At 41.6% G+C, this 17,768-nt stretch overlaps 1 protein-coding gene across 2 annotated transcripts in view; it reads left to right on the top strand.

The window, feature by feature from the left end:
- Positions 1-17,197, top strand: part of LOC139389598 (AP-3 complex subunit sigma-1) — a 33,262-nt gene extending 16,065 nt beyond the window's left edge. The window contains exons 2-7 of one of the 2 annotated variants that reach the window (XM_071136441.1): positions 8,047-8,138; positions 9,302-9,413; positions 9,560-9,631; positions 10,279-10,386; positions 11,791-11,832; positions 16,218-17,147. In XM_071136441.1, the coding sequence (XP_070992542.1) occupies positions 8,047-8,138; positions 9,302-9,413; positions 9,560-9,631; positions 10,279-10,386; positions 11,791-11,826 (420 nt within the window). In that variant the 3' untranslated portion in view covers positions 11,827-11,832; positions 16,218-17,147. Of the gene's footprint in view, positions 1-8,046; positions 8,139-9,301; positions 9,414-9,559; positions 9,632-10,278; positions 10,387-11,790; positions 11,833-16,217 lie in introns of both variants that reach the window. The other variant, XM_071136440.1, reaches the window with a different exon arrangement.
- The last annotated feature ends 571 nt before the right edge of the window (positions 17,198-17,768 follow it).

Here is a 17,768-nt window from a genome sequence, read left to right as displayed (position 1 = left end):
ACAGGGCGCCAGTGGTGAATTTGCCAATCTTGGTGTTCTCTGGCAAATGCCAAACATCCTGCACGGTGTTGGGCTGTAAGCACAACCCCCACCTGTGGACGTCGGGCCCTCATACCACCCTCATGGAGTCTGTTTCTGACCGTTTGAGCAGACACATGCACATTTGTGGTCTGCTGGAGGTCATTTTGCAGGGCTCTGGCAGGGCTCTGGCAGTGCTCCTCCTTGCACAAAGGCGGAGGTAGCGGTCCTGCTGCTGGGTTGTTGCCCTCCTACGGCCTCCTCCACGTCTCCTGATGTACTGGCCTGTCTCCTGGTAGCGCCTCCATGCTCTGGACACTACGCTGACTGACACAGCAAACCTTCTTGCCACAGCTCGCATTGATGTGCCATCCTGGATGAGCTGCACTACCTGAGCCACTTGTGTGGGTTGTAGACTCCGTCTCATGCTACCACTAGAGTGAAAGCACCGCCAGCATTCAAAAGTGACCAAAACATCAGCCAGGAAGCATAGGAACTGAGAAGTGGTGTGTGGTCCCCACCTGCAGAACCACTCCTTTATTGGGGGTGTCTTGCTAATTGCCTATAATTTCCACCTGTTGTCTATTCCATTTGCACAACAGCATGTGAAATTTATTGTCAATCAGTGTTGCTTCCTAAGTGGACAGTTTAATTTCACAGAAGTGTGATTGACTTGGAGTTACATTGTGTTGTTTAAGTGTTCCCTTTATTTTTTTGAGCAGCGTATATTATTTATATATATATACATGACAACCCAAAATTTGATAACATGACAATTCCCACTCCCTCTTAGCCTATGCCTTCAGGATACTTTTCTGCTGAGGTTGGCAAAAATGAAAGCCCTAAAAAGCCTCCTCGTGCTTTCTCCCGGTCTTCCCAGTCAGACTACAAGATCTAAGAGGTGTTCCCAAGCCATGTCATTCTCACTTTGCTCCCCATCTTCCTCCATAGCCACCCGATTATATACTTGCGGTAGCCATCAATTTGACCTCATCTTGAGGTAGTCGTTTTAATATCAATGACCTCGGCACACGATATCACCAAAGTAACCCCTGCTATTACTAACACTGCTCCTGACACATATCTCACAACACCCATCATTTGTGCCGTAGTCCAGTTCCATGCTGTTACTATAGCATCCTTCACTGCTACTACTACTGCTCCTACAGCGACTGCCGGGAGAATAGCGATTGCCTGGAATCTGTCTCCTGCTCTTTGTGGTGGTTAATTTCTTTACTATCAAATGAGGAGAGACAAACTTATTACACAACTCGGAGTTCTACTTAAACTAAGTCTAATCACTTTTTAATAAGGGAGCAGGTCAATACAACGCACACATATAAAGTAAATTGATTGAGTGCCCTACAATAATGATGGCTGGTCAATGAATCGCCCTCAGATGATTCGTTGAGAGCCCTGAGACAAAAGTACAACGGTCCTTTTTATAGCTAAAATTACACCCCTTTCAACCTACATGATGAACAGATGTATAGAATGGGTCACAAGGTTAAGATTTGTATGAAAGATACTTATAATTCACAGCAGACAGTATCTGCTGTAAAAACAGTTCTCTCTCCCTGGTACCATATAGAACAGAAACATTAACTCAAGCACTGGAATGGGGGTCTCTTTTAGATTTTATCACCCAAAAGACATTGTAAATCTCCTGTTAGTGTTATCTCCCAGAGGCCCATCCTCAGTAGAACACACACACAGATGAGTGATCTAACAACCCCTTTTTCTGTTGCATGAAACAACCATTTGATGCAATAATAGCAGTATAACAATCTTGTAACTTCCACCGTATCTTTGATTATCTTCGCTTCACTTAGGACCGAACCTTTCAGATACTCCCTACCTGTCTCCCAGTTCATTCCCTGGTCCTTAGCCACCAACATCTCCAATGACCTCATGTGTTCTGCTACAGTTGGTACCTGTGGATAGTACTTTCCTGTGCTCAAGTTAGGTACTCATCCCAAGGCCAATCTACACTCTACCCGTTTGTGAACACCCTTGTTACGGTGTAGACTTTGGGTCCCAACGGTTGATAAGCAGCCACCTTCTGACACTTTGCGTTTACCGTCACTTGGTCCCAATCTTCTGGGAGGTATGTCAAGTATTTACTATCTGTCAGAAATGGGGGAGAAATTAGTGGCGTTGGAAGAGTATCCAGCCGGACAGCATCCAGCCGAAAACTCTGAGTCACATGTTTCTTAATCACACTCTGCAGGAGATGTGACGCTATCATTACAGGGATCTGTGGCTATTCTTTCAAGTGTTATGCCTTTTGTGACAAACTCAATACTAAAAGTTGACAACAGTGTATGAAATGACAACTGTCTCTACTACTTTCACCATGATCTGGGTATGTGTAACGTTCAATTCATCTTCATAATAGTCCCTATATTGTACACAACTAGCTGTCCTCCCTTTCCTACGAGCTATTTCCTGTAACAATATACATAGAGGAGTTATCGTTCCCCAGAGACTCTAGTACCCACTTCCTTAATTTACTTGACACACAAACTTCCGCCCCAGTCATATTAAATTCTGCTCTCCCAATTCTGCTCTCCATTAATGCCTTGGTTTTGGGGACTCCATAGAATGCACTGATATCGGTCCTGCCAGAATTTGCAACTAACACTCTGTAGGTCTGACCCTTGACCCCTCCACCTACACTGATGGATGTTGGTCTTTGTCACTAGTTCTGCCCTTAAATGAGTCTATAAGTATGCCTTCATCTGCTCATATGCATCTTCTTCCCCCTTACACTTAACAGTAAGAGTAGTTTGGTTCCCATATTCCCCCCTTAGGATGTTGTCCAGAGTATAATTACCCCAACAAACTATCTTTCTCCAGGTTCGTGGTCTACTGGTGTCTAAAACTTTCCCTGACACTTCACTCCCCCAGTTGCTGTAATAAAGGGCATTACTGGTGAATAAAACCTAATTTTACGAGAGAGCACTCCCCCCCCCCCCCCCCCTCACTATCCTTTGCTACTCCATCGTCAGCAATGCTATCAACCTCCTGAAATGTTTTGAGTTCTGGTAACATTAGTTAGTTATCGACTGAGCTTCAGCTGATCTAGAACCCTGGCACATGACTTCCATCTGTGGCAACAGAGAAAATCTAGTTTAGTTCTTTAAACTCTCAGTATTATTATGTTCCTTCCACACTCCTGTCTGTAATAAAACCACACCTCGTTCAGAACAATCTACGTCCAATGTACTAGTTCTGTTATCAAGTGGCTCCACCCATATCACCATACCTTTGTGATGAGTGACCTGTCTGGTATCCGTAGCGTTACTACCGACTTTACCCCAATGCATTCTCGTGTCTTCATATTCAGCCACCCATTCTATGCTAATAGATTGACTACCTTCTTTACATGGTTAAGTAACCGTCAAAGCAACAGACACCAAAACTTCGGTTAAAATAGCTCCCAGACCCAACCCAACTGCTTGTCTACAGTTGACTCTTCCTCTCTCACTTTAGCTCCGCTTCAACTATCACGGCGACTTCTACCTCACCCATTATGCTGCGGGATATCGTTTCACGTGAGAAGTGTGAACCCACCGAGGAGAGGTTGTGGTCTTTACCGCTGCGGGTGCATGGTCCTGACCAACGCCGTCCCAGCACCCCCGCCTGGTGGATCTTGATGCACACTCGCTCTCCAGGAGTCAGCCTGTGCTCTCGGTTATCTCCTGGCGCCTGCTCCTCGTGTGCTGATTTCACCTGGGATGCAACACATGTGTCATTTTCTAACAGCAGGATAACATGCATTTCCCCATTATTGCCAAATCCCTAATTTGTGACTTGACTAATAGCCCCCGGTAATCCCCGCCGCTTGCGGCCTATACGGGCAATGAAAAGCATGGGAGATTCCCAAAGCCTTATACGTACCGCTTGTAGCACTTTAGAAGTGAAATGCGTTCCTTGATCAGAATCTAATGTCCGAAATAAGCCCCGTCTCGGTATCACTTCCCTTAACAAAGTTTGTGCCACAAAGTTCGCTGAAGCTGAGGAAGTTGCAAATACTTCTGTCCATCTTGAAAATCTGTCCACCACCACCATGCATGGGTCTTCCCCCTGATCCGAAGGAGTGGCCCTATAAAGTCTATCTGCAATGATGTAAATGGTCCTTCCGGCAGGGGTTGCTGTCGGGTAGGAGTAGGCAATATTATGTTGTGCACATATCACACCTTTTAACCCAGTCCCGAAATGTTCCTAACACGCCCTTTCCCCACCACGTCGTCTTGAACTGAGAGGACATACTCACAGCCGGTTGATGGGTTGGTCCATAATATATTCCAGGAAGAGTAACCTGTATCCCGCTTGGAGCCACGGGCCTTCCAGTGGTAGTGTTATACCACAACCCTTCAGTGTCTACTTGGCACCTGTATCCCGCTTGGAGCCACGGGCCTTCCAGTGGTAGTGTTATACCACAACCCTTCAGTGTCTACTTGGCACCTGTATCCCGCTTGGAGCCACGGGCCAGCCAGTGGTAGTGTTATACCACAACCCTTCAGTGTCTACTTGGCACCTGTATCCCGCTTGGAGCCACGGGCCAGCCAGTGGTAGCGTTATACCGACACCCTTCAGTGTCCCACATTTTTTGTCTTGTTAGTTTGCGGCTGTAAATCTTTTAGACTTAAAATCCCAGCCTTCGTATTCACAATATTTACATGTGGTTCTTGAACACTTTCTCTCACTAAGGCTGCCTGCCGCCTTAGCCATTTCGTCTGCTCTACGATTACCTATGGTGATTTCATCTGTACGACTACTATGAGCTTCACATTTCACTACTAATTTACTGGGTAACTGACATGCTTCTAATAATGTCTCTACCTCCAGTCCATTTTTTTATTGGTGTTCCCTTCGCTGTTAACATGCGCCGTTGTGACCACAATGTACCGACATCATGAACTACCACAAATGCATGTCGAGTCTGTGTATATTGTAATTCTCCCCTTCCGACAATCTACAGGCCTCGGCTAATGCTTGTAACTCTGTTGGCCAGCCTTCACCATTCCCCTTTCATCACCCCGTTACTCTCTTCCCTTCCGTGGTCGTGTAACTAGAGCCATCTGTATACAATACTTGTCCCGATTTCCAATACTGTCTTGCAAATCAGGCCTAGGTTTTGGAGTAATTTGATCTGGGTCACATGTATGCGATTCACCCTCCCCAGGCAACGGCATTAACGATGCAGGATTCAAATGCACTGCTATGTAAAATGTTCCTGTCCGGCTGCCTTCAAGACGGTTTGCTGCTGCTCTTTTGGCAGACGCAAAGACTTGTATACCGGCATTTCCAGGTTCCAGTACCACCCAACACTCATTTTTCCTATGTCCGATAGCTCCCTGTTTTATATGTGGGGCTATCTTTCCTTGGCCATCGAACCCACTGTTAGTGACTTTCACTGTGGCAGCATTAACCACTTGTACAGCTGCAGAGTAAACTGAATTAGGCTCCACTCTCAACACTGCTTGTACTATTTCATCCCAATGAGAATGCTGGTCTTACTACCCTTGCGATAGCCGCTTTGATAACAGGTTTCAAACCTGCCATCAAAGCTGGTGTATCAATTCCTACATTTTGATCATATCTATCCCTCATTGTCAGGTTAGTACGCAACGCATCATCCATCCGATCCACATAATCGCATGTTTTCTGCACGAAACTATGCACAATATTGGCATGTTAGAAACTTTAACTCCCTATTACATCGCACAGTTCATGCTTGATCTGATTTATCTCTACAGAAACTGCACATTGAGCTCAGGAAAAAAACAGAATGAAAATTAATTCAAATAACTGACATAGGTCAAATAGTTGTTAAAATAAAAAAGAAGCTCATCACTACCTTGAAGGCTAAATTAACCCTTGCTCACCAGAATGTCATGAGTAGATATTAATGCTCCAATCTAATGTTAGATGACATCAGTAAAGTTTTTTTTTTTTTCTCCATTTCTGCTTCTCTCGCTCAGCATAGACGTTTAGGGATCGGGGAGAAAATGCAATAATACAATTTTTTTTTAAAACAGGAACGATTTTCTGTGCAAAATGTCCAAATTACATCAGTTTGACTGGTTTTAAGGAAAATAAAAGCTGGTAAAACAATTTAAGTAAGATTTCAGTTCAGCTTGGATGCATATTTTATGTAGTTGAAATACTATTAGCTTTTATGATGCTGATAAAGATGGCACCGCCAACTCTGCTGACGGTCCCTAACTGCGCATTCATTCTCTCAAGATACTGAAAGAAAATAACTCCCGATTCTCCACTCCTGTTACCGAGTCAAAATGTACATTTTGTGTATAATTTTACTGCAAAAAATGCTGAATTCCGCAGGAGTTTATTATTATTATTTTTTTCACCTTTATTTAACCAGGTAGGCAAGTTGAGAACAAGTTCTCATTTACAATTGCGACCTGGCCAAGATAAAGCAAAGCAGTTCGACACATACAACGACACAGAGTTACACATGGGGTAAAACAAACATAGTCAATAATACAGTAGAAACCAGTCTATATACGATGTGAGCAAATGAGGTGAGATAAGGGAGGTAAAGGCAAAAAAGGCCATGGTGGCAAAGTAAATACAATATAGCAAGTAAAACACTGGAATGGTAGATTTGCAGTGGAAGAAGTTAACATTGAACTTAGGGTATGTGAGAGGTTATAGACCTACAGTCAGTATCCATATTTCAGGAGGCATGAGGACTGCAGATGTGACCAGAGCAATAAATTGCAATGTCCGTACTGTGAGACGCCTAAGACAGCGCTACAGGGAGACAGGACGGACAGCTGATCGTCCTTGCAGTGGCAGACCATGTGTAACACCTGCACAGGATCGGTACATCCGAACATTATACCTGCAGGACAGGTACAGGATGGCAACAACTGCCCGAGTTACACCAGGAAACCACAATCCCTTCATCAGTGCTCAGACTGTCCGCACTAGGCTGAGAGAGGCTGGACTGAGGGCTTGTAGTCCTGTTGTAAGGAAGGTCCCTCACTAGACCTCACCGGCAACAACATCGCCTATGGGCACAAACCCACCATCGCTGGACCAAACAGGACTGGCAAAAAGTGCTCTTCACTGACGAGTCACGGATTTGTCTCACCAGGGGTGATGGTCAGATTCACGTTTATCGTCGAAGGAATAAGCGTTACACCGAGGCCTGTACTCTGGAACGGGATCGATTTGGAGGTGGGGGGTCCGTCATGGTCTGGGGCGGTGTGTCACAGCATCATCGGACTGAGCTTGTTGTCATTGCAGTTAATCTCAACGCTGTGCGTTACGGTGAAGACATCCTCCTCCCTCATGTGGTACCCTTCCTGCAGGCTCATCCTGACATGACCCTCCAGCATGACAATGCCACCAGCCATACTGCTCGTTCTGTGCATGATTTCCTGCAAGGTAGGAATGTCAGTGTTCTGCCATGGCCAGTGAAGAGCCCGGATCTCAATCCCATTGAGCACGTCTGGGACCTGTTGGATCAGAGGGTGAGGGCTAGGGCCATTCCCCCCCCAAAAAAATGTCTGGGAACTTGCAGGTGCCATGGTGGAAGAGTAGGGTAACATCTCACAGCAAGAACTGGCAAATCTGGTGCAGTCCATGAGGAGGAGATGCACTGCAGTACTTAATGCAGCTGGTGGCCACACCAGACACTGACTGTTACTTTTGACCCCCCCCCCCCCCCCCCTTGTTCATGGACACATTATTCAATTTCTGTTAGTCACATGTCTGTGAAACTTGTTGAATCTTATGTTCATACAAATTGTTTATTTCTGTTTTTTATATTTGCCCAAAAAAGTTTTGCTTTGTCATTATGAGGTATTGTGTTTGTGTGTGTGGACGATAAGGCTGTAACAAAATGTGGAGAAAGTCTAGAGGTCTGAACACTTTCCGAATGCACTTTAGATGTGAATTGCACAAGAATTCTAAGTCTATGGAATATCTATTTTTTGTTGTAATTTGTTTTCTTATCCACACTGACTGTTTGTTCTTTACGTTCCACAGAGTGAAGACACAGAACAACAAATCATCAGAGAAACATTTCATCTGGTATCCAAAAGGGATGAGAACGTCTGCAATTTCCTAGAAGGTGGAATGTAAGAGATTTCTTTAAGACGTCATAAACTGTCCACAAGTACTGAAAACAATAACCCCCACATGTTGGGCTTTGTCTTAACATTTCCTGCTCATGTAACAATGAAATGCATAACCATTCAATGTCATGTACATACGTACAACTGATACAAACCAACGATTTGATCTTACGATGTGGGCTGCTCAACAAAACGCTCCATGAGTTGAATCAGCTTTTCATGATGCAACATCCCCATGACACATTGCACTGCATGGGAGAGCTAAGGGGTAGAGGGAGAGTGGTATCAGATGGTGGCCAGCTGTGGGGGAGAGAAATTAGATCATCATGAATAGTTAAATATTATTTAATTATTCATGAAGCAGGCTATTGCATTATGGAACCTCCTCTCACATAACAGAATAATACAATTGGGGTGTGATCATTGGTGCACACTGTAGCAAAATGTTTTGCATCAAGAATGAGCCTTTCTTATTGGACAAGTTCAGGTTAGTCTCTGTTTTGGCCTGTGTTTTTTTCTTTTTGGGTTCCCTGGTATATGATTGTTGCTACTGTTTATGCTCATCAGCAAGTATGTCGTCGCTCAAGCAGATCCAGGTCAACATGTTTTTACCAGGCCTTACAAAGATTGTTCAAGGCTTCTGTACTTGACCTGGACTCAACTTGCGCTAGACACGTGACCCTTTTACTTGTTCATCATACCAGCATGTTTGGCTGTGTTTCACATCATGGAATGTGTGTGTTGAGTAATTAACATGACACTGGACTATCCCATGCATTGATTGGTGCCGTGTGAGTGTATGCCCCTTGTCGTGTGGACTGTTGTTCCGATGTAGAGGTGAAGTACTAGGAGACAGTGCTGCTTGATGTGTTACATTGTAGTGCAAGCACACAGGGCAGATGGCTTGTTGTTGCATTGATCTCTGTTAACCAACCTTGGCTTGCTTCCACATGCATGCCAGTCTTCACAGATCCCAGGCAACCGCACACCAACTGGGGTTTATTTACTAGGCTCCAAACTCATGCAAACGGGTTGGACAGGACCTACCTGAATTTGCCCAATAAGAAACAAGTTTTCATTGCGAAGGTTTTGTTACGGTTTGCACTAATGAGTACACCCCTGTTCAGAGTTTTGATTGTCCCTTCATTTTGTTTTTGTTTCGTTAGGTTGATCGGTGGGTCAGAGAACAAGCTCATCTACAGACACTATGCTACGCTCTACTTCGTATTCTGCGTTGATTCCTCGGAGAGTGAGCTTGGCATCCTTGACCTTATCCAGGTAGTGTTTACAAAGTCTTAAGGGAATTGTATTGGAAAAAGAAAAAATATTGTTCAACTACGACCATTTGGTACCACAATTGTAGATAATCTACCGTCCACTGGGAACAATTACACTGTTCAGTGAATGTGATCGTCTCTCCACAGGTGTTTGTGGAAACTCTGGACAAATGCTTTGAGAATGTTTGTGAACTTGACTTAATTTTCCACGTGGACAAGGTAGAGAATTATTTTATCAACTATATCCTATTATTTCATCCTTCCTTTTTATATTCACTATACCAAGGATTTAAGTCAACCTTGCCCCAAACAGCAGCATTAAATGCTCACAATGAAGTGTCTGACTTTCCATAGAAACTCAGTGTTATAATGTCATTTGTTTACTATAAGGCTGTCTGAATTCATCTCCCGTCAAATCAAAGTTGGTCGCGTACACAGTTTAGCAGATGTTATAGCGGGTCCAGCGAAATCCTTGTATGCAGCAAAATCCTTGTAAAAACAGGGCGGCTGTGTCCATCAGCGTCATCTTATTGATATCCCTGTGACAATGCTTCGGCCCTGATGGCACTTGTCACAAGAAAATCTATTGTGATTGTCTAGCCAAGTCTGTGGCAGCGAAGCAGGATATTACAGTACTTTCTGCACAGGTTGCAGCATTTCACACACAGAGATGCCATTGATATTCATGTGTACAGAGGACCGAGTTTGTGCAAACCTTTTCTCTACAGCAGGTTACAAAAATGTGAACGGCACAGAAAATAACCCCCCCCCCCCCCCTAAAACATCTCTAAAGGGGTGAAAGCAATAGGATGTTATCTCAGTCTGAGAAGAGCCTATAAATAGAACATTTTGGATTGAACCTGTAGGTACACAATATACTGGCAGAGATGGTGATGGGAGGAATGGTGCTAGAGACCAACATGAATGAGATCATCACACAGGTGGACGCCCAAAACAAAATGGAGAAATCGGAGGTAAGAGTGGCAGTTATTCGTTCTGACTTCTCATACTCCAGGTATGTGTAGGCATGTGCGTATGCTGGAACCTGCATGCCCCTCCAGTGCCCTTGTGATGCTCTTGACTTTTGAGTGTTTGTGCTCTCTTGGCCCTCCGCTACTGCACTGCTGAACCACACAGAATTACATTTATCTTCCTTCCTTCCCCCTAAGTTATAATCATCATCACAGATACCGATGGTCTCTTCTCTGGAATCTAAATTTACACATTGTCCAACGCATCTGCGGAATCTTGATCCTCAACAATCACACACTAATGAGATGCATTGCTCATCCCACTCTACAGGCTGGATATCTCGTGTTGACGTATTTGCTTAAACCGGGAGATGGTGTTAGTGTTTCTATGGCTGTTGAACGGTTCGTTGTGGTCAGAGAGCGATGTTGAATTAACGACATTCGATGTTCAAGTCTAGATATTAATATATTTGAATACAATTTCTAAATTTCATCATTCATGAAAACCGATTGTTACAGCCATAGATACTTTTATGGAGTCGTTGCCATTTACCAATTCCAGAACAATGCCATTATGACTGACTAGGTGTATTCTGATCCATCTAAATACAAGACCCTGTGTATTTTGAAATTGACACACAAAATATTCCAGTTAAATAAATGGATATGAAGCCAAATATTTAAAAGCCACATGTTTATCAAAGTTCTTTTTTGAGGAGTTATTTTAGGTTTTGTTTGCTTACTGCACAATGTAAAGTTACATGGTGTGACGCAAAAGTCCTACGGATGTGTAACTTGCTGTTAACTTTATATCAAATTGGTGCTGCACCATTGGCTAACATTTACAGATATTACCTCACTGTAGCAATGTGGCTGTATCTAACCATGGAAACCATGCTTTGGTAACAACTTTTGGGCCGTATTGTGTGGTTGATTTTAAATGGAATCATTATTGTATTGTTCGCCAAGTCTTTGACTGCTCAACAAACATCAGATGTGCTCCGTCTTTTCCTTCTTGGACCTACCCTAGACCGCAGTGTTTTTATAGTCACGATCATTCAAACTTCAATTCTAATTCAGAGCCATAAATAATGACGTAAACAAAATAAATTCCTAGTAGTGTGTAAAGAAAAAAAAAATGGATAAAAGTCAATACAAATTGGTGAAGAATGATCTGCTGTATTTAGTTCACTTTCACATGCTCATCAATATGAAACATCAGAAGTGTTGCTATGCCTTTGGAGGTGTTGAGGCCTCTTTCAGTGCAGTCTATCAATGCGGTCTACGATAGGTCTTATCACTTTCTATTTATATAAACTGTAATTTCTTTGATCTGCTTTAACAACATTCCTCATTCCTCTTTTCCCCTGACCCTTTCTAGTTCTTTCCATTCTTCTCTCTTTACAGACATTTATCTTTCAGTCTCCCAGGCAGGACAGGTAGACACAGGTACTGCTAAATTTCCAACAAGTACTGTAACTTCCCAAATTTATTTACACTATCCGTAGTTCTCCATAGGCTGACCACTTAATAACAAAATGACATCACTAACATCTACATCTTTTTACAGCATACCCTAAAATATATCAATGGTACTTAAAAGGAGCATTGAAACCACAAATGACTTGGCTATTTCGGTTAACATGTTTCAATTATCATTTGAAACTTCCATGTATTTCATTGCGATGTTTTTAATTAAAGGCCCAATGCAGCTGTTGTTATCTCCAATATTAAACCATTTCTGGGTAACATAAGTACCTTACTGTGATTAAAAAAAATATATATATATATATATATTTCATATATTAAAATGGTCAAACATAAATGGCAATTTATCAAGAATTTTGTGGGGAGGGGAAAACCTGAAATAACTTATTGGCGGAGGTTTGGCCTTTTTCTTATTGATCTATCAACTAATTTTCCAAACCGCAATTACACTAAAAGGGCATTATCATAATTTTCACCATTTCACAGTATTATTCTAACCTCAAAGTGTGGAGATATACACTACCGGTCAAAAGTTTTAGAACACCTACTCATTCAAGGGTTTTTCTTTATTTGTACTATTTTCTACATAGCAGAATAATAGTGAATAAAATCAAAACTATAAAATGACACATGGAATCATGTAGTAACCAAAAAAGTGTTCAATAAATCCAAATATATTTGAGGTTCTTCAAAGTAGCCACCCTTCGCCTTGATGACAGCTTTGCACTCTCTTGGCATTCTCTCAACCAGCTTCACCTGGAATGCTTTTCCAACAGTCTTGAAGGAGTTCGACATATGCGGAGCACTTGTTGGCTGCTTTTCCTTCACTCTGTGGTCCGACTCATCCCAAACCCATCAGTTTGGTTGAGGTCGGGGGATTGTGGAGGCCAGGTCATCTGATGCAGCACTCCGTCACTCTCCTCCATGGAAAAATAGTCTTTACACAGCCTGGAGGTGTGTTGGGTCATTGTCCTGTTGAAAAACAAATGATAATCCCACTAAGCGCAAACCAGATGGGATGGTGTATCACTGCAGAATGCTGTGGTAGCCATGCTGGTTAAATTGAGATGGTCCTGTGATGCAGTATTACATCAATTCCCCACATGAATGTCATTAGGTAATACTATGGAAATAATTCTTACATTGAATAGCTGTCGCTATACACTTTTCTGTACATTTTAATAATCAAACATTAGATTGAACATTGTCATATTTTACAAACACTGAACCTTGTCACCCCCCACTACCAACAAGTAAGTCCTGTTAACCTTGTCACCCCCGATACAACTAGTAAGTCCTTATCTCAGCGTGTTTCCACTGAGTTGTTACAATTCGAATATATTACAGTGCAGTGCTTTTGGAAAGTATTCAAACCACTTTTCACTTTTTGCTACATTGCAGCCTTTTTCTGAAACATACTTAAAAAAAAAAAATCCTCAATCTACACACAATACCGCATAATTACAAAGCAAAAACAGATTTAAAAAAGATTTTAAAACAAATGTATTACATTTTTTTTTTTTAAATAAGTCAATTTACTATTTCAGTTAAGTGTTCAGACTCTAGTTTGTTAAAGCACTTTTGGCAGTGATTACAGCCTTGTCGTCTTGGCACACCTGTATTTGGGGTGTTTCTCCCATTCTTCTCTGAAGATCTACTCAAGCTCTGTCAAGTTGGATGGGGAGTGTCGATGCACAGCTATTTTCAGGTCTCTCCATAGCCGTTAGATCGGGTTCAAGCCTGGGCTCTGGCTGGGCCACACAAGGACATTCAGAGACTTGTCCCTTCGCCCCAGTCTGAGGTCCAGAGCGCTCTGGAGCGGGTTTTCAGCAACAATCTCTCTGTACTTTGCTCTGTTCATCTTGCCCTCGATCCTGACTAGTCTCCCAGTCCCCGCCGCTGAAAGACATCCCCACAGCTTGATGCTGCCACCCCAATGCTTCACCATAGGGATGTTGCCAGGTTTCCTCTAGGCGTTCAGGCCAAGAAGTTCAATCTTGGTTTCATCAGACCAGAGGATCTTGTTTCTCATGGTCTGAGAGTCCTTTAGTTGCCTTTTTGAAAACGCCAAGCGGGCTGTCATGTGCCTTTTACTGAGGAGTGGGTTCCGTCTGGCCACTCTAACATAAAGCCCTGATTTGTGGAGTGCTGCAGAGATGGTTGTCCTTCTGGAAAGTTCTCCCATCTCCACAGAGGAACTATGGAGCGACCATCTGGTTCTTGGTCACCTCCCTGATCAGGGCCCTTCTACCCCGATTGTTCCGTTTGGCTGGGTGGCCAGGTCTAGTAAGAGTCTTGGTGGTTCCAAACTTCCAAACTTTTAAGAATGATGGAGGCCACTTTGTTCTTGGGGACCTTCAATGCTGCAGAAATGTTTTGGTACCCTTCCCCAGATTTGGAGCACTCGGGGAGAAGGGAATTATTATATATAGCCCAAGGGCACAATAGCCTGCAAAAGGCATGGATTTTTTTTAGGGGGCGTTTCGACCACACACGGGATGCCACCGGGAAATTTGAGGCATTATAAAATGCTTGTCAAATTGTGAATGAGAGACTGAAGTGTGTACAGCCTGCGCCAAAAACAAAGCAGAGGTCATGCCTTTCAAGCAGCCTTACAATGTATTAAAAATCAAAACATATACCCCAATGCTTGTAGAACTAAAGTTACCTAATTTGAAATTTAGCATATAGGGGTACCTATTTCTTTGTTAACCGCTCAACACAGCATGTGCGCACTCCCTCATCGTTTGGAGAAAATATCCTTTCTATTTTATTCAGCTTTGTTCAATTGTATTCTTCATAATATTAAATAATGCCATGGAATTCTAAGCAAACCTTCTCTGCTAAATGAACTAGTGTATCCCACAGCCATATGGCATAGCCAGATCAGGACCTAACATAAGGACAAATCAGAGTTTGGAATTCTGTTCTTCTGAAATAGACTACATTTTCTTCATATCATGTTTCTTTAGACCGTCTAAAATAATGGATTTATTGTTAAGGTGTAGGCTATATTACATGGATTGATTAAACTTGTTAAAGTATATGTTCTGCATCAGTGGCTTGTAGGCTGTGTGGAAGCCAGGAGATGCTGTGTTTGTGTTAAAGGTCAATTACTGTGAGAACAGAAGTTATTTGCTTGACAATCACCAGCTGATAAAAATTTGTGACTGCCACAGCCCTAATATAGACTGGTGTGTGTGTGTGTGTGTGCCTTTCCAAATCATGTCCAATCAATTGAATTCATTACCACAGGTGGACTCCCAAATTGTAGAAACATCTCAAGGATGATCAATGGAAACAGGATGCACCTGAGCTCAATTTCTAGTCTCATAGCAAAGGGTCTGAATACTTATGTAAATAAGGTATTTCTGTAAAAAAAAAAAATATGTTTGCAAAAATGTCTTAACCTGTTTTTGTTTTGTCATTATGGGTGTTATGTATAGATTGAGGAAAAACATATTTAATCCATTTTAGAATAAGGCTGTAATGTAACAAAATGTGGAAAAACGGAAGGCGTCTGAATACTTTCCGAATGCACTGTATGTCCTTGAAAAAGTTCCCACGTTTTTAAATCCACTTTCATTGAAACAGCCTGTTTATTGTACTTTAGGAATGGCCAGAAAAAGGACTATGAAACTATACTGAATTGTCATAATGGTGTTATATTTCACAGAGAACAATTTTAATCTGATTACTTTTCACATAAATACAGTATATATAAATATGTAGCAAAATAAATCTTCGTGCAATGTGATTTCCTTTGGGCCATCTGATATTGCTCTAGTTCGTTCCTCTTTCCTAACACACATAAATAAGATATTTCACTATAGTCATGTTCAAATTAGTTTTTCGGAATTCAATAAAGATTTTATACAGATCTATAGCTTCATTTTCATTTCATTTTTTCTTCTTTACCCAATTCTCTCCTTGCATTTTTATCCTTATCAGTCCTCAAGAATTTGGTGGGTTCACTTTTCAAGCAATGCTGCCTCCGTCTTTTTAAAAGTCAATATTATTGAATATTTTAAGATCCATGAATGTAGCACTATGTTCTCACAGTTGATTCATAATTGGCTCTGGTTGTGATGTAAATCATAAATTAACTAAATAATGCATGTGCATAAGAAGCTAGTCATTTGAATGTACATTTGCACACGTCTGTTAATAGTTGATGCTTTGCATTTTGTCTGTTGGTGACTGTCTCCGTATAGTGCTTTTATATTTAGTACTGTGGAGTTGTGTGTCCCTGTCCATTGTGAGTAGGTCTGGTGGTGTGAAAGTTGTAATGTGCAATATGTTTCTAAGCGTTTCTGGTGACTCTTAACTCTGTGTTTTGTGTGTAGGCTGGTATTGCAGGTGCACCTGCTCGTGCTGTATCTGCCGTAAAGAACATGAACCTTCCCGAAATGCCCAGAAACATCAACATCGGCGACATCAGCATAAAAGTGCCAAACTTACCCTCCTTCAAATAGCGGCATGACCCACTGTGCCGAAGTTGACCAATGTTTACCATGCAATTTGTTTACCAAAATCTAAACAAATATCAACAAAGATCATGAAGGTACTGTGTGAATTCCTCTGGTGTTAAATCATTCTTTGTTTTAAATGACTGTCATTGATGTGGCTATGTTTGAGAAAATTAAGTATTTATTTATTACATTCCTCTACCCTCACTGGAGGTGTTCCATTATGTATTGGCTGCTACAGTATTGGAAAATCATACCTTAGTAGTTTGTAAAACAAACTGAACAGAATATTCTTATATACGATATGATGGAATTGTATTTCTTTCTCGTCTGTATACAACATTTTTAAATGATCTTGTCTTATCAAATTATTTTCTCTTGATTTTAATCAGTGCATGTAAGTTTTTTTTTCTTCTCCTTTTTGCAACTCAATAAAGTATTGAATCATTTAATTCCTATGTGTTTGCAGTGAACCTGGTTTCATACTATACAATTGTGTAATAGTGCCTGATAGGTTTTCTGAAAGAAGAGCAAGTTGGACTGCTGTTGATCCAAATAGCTTGCATTTTATGGACAGTAAATATCCTATGATTCAAACTTTTTGTAATGCAATTAATAATTGATTCACAATGTACTGTGGTTTACACTTATTAGGTGCAGTTTGGCCATCACGTGTCCCAGTGACAGCACAGCTGATAAGGGCACGTGACTGCTTTTCTCTGCTCTTGCGCAACACAATTAGTAAAAATGTACTTTCTTTCATAGCCGGTTCTATGAAAAAAAGTAATAAAACTATAGATGACAATGTCTTATTCAGTTGATTTCGTATTTGTTGCGTAATAAATTGATTCAATGAAGCGTGCAATATGGTGGTCGCGAATGCAGCAATTCACAATGGTCAGCAGGGTTGCCATGTCTGGTTTTCCTAATAAATGCGGCTACTTTGAAAACAACGTCATGTGTGAAAATGTATTGGTTGTAGGATATTGGGCAATTTCTAATTTGCACTGTGGCTGCCATGGTATTTCTCTTTATAACACTATATTTCACTGTGCCATGATGACTTTCAGGAAGCGAGGCAGGCTGTTGCTGAGAGAGAGAGGTTGTGGGTTCCTAGTTCTTTTGCAAAAAAATCTAATTATAGTTGGAATAATGTAGATAAACTTGGATTTTTTGTCACAAGGACTTATACAGGACTACATCAAAATTCCATACCTAAAACCATGATTTTGGACAAAATTACCTGAATGGATTCTGACTACCAAGGTCTATCCATTTTTTTTTTCTCTAACAAACCAAAACCTGCAGAAGAACCACAGTGGAAACCTGGAAATAACACACAACTGAGTGAGTAATGATCCGTCTGAACCTACTTACTTCTGAAAAAGCAAAAGACAATCTCTAGGTAATTTTGTTTATGTAAAGCCT

This window comes from Oncorhynchus clarkii, chromosome 30 (assembly GCF_045791955.1).
Source record: "Oncorhynchus clarkii lewisi isolate Uvic-CL-2024 chromosome 30, UVic_Ocla_1.0, whole genome shotgun sequence".
Lineage (NCBI taxonomy): Eukaryota > Metazoa > Chordata > Actinopteri > Salmoniformes > Salmonidae > Oncorhynchus > Oncorhynchus clarkii.
This window is presented reverse-complemented; position numbering and strand designations above follow the sequence as displayed.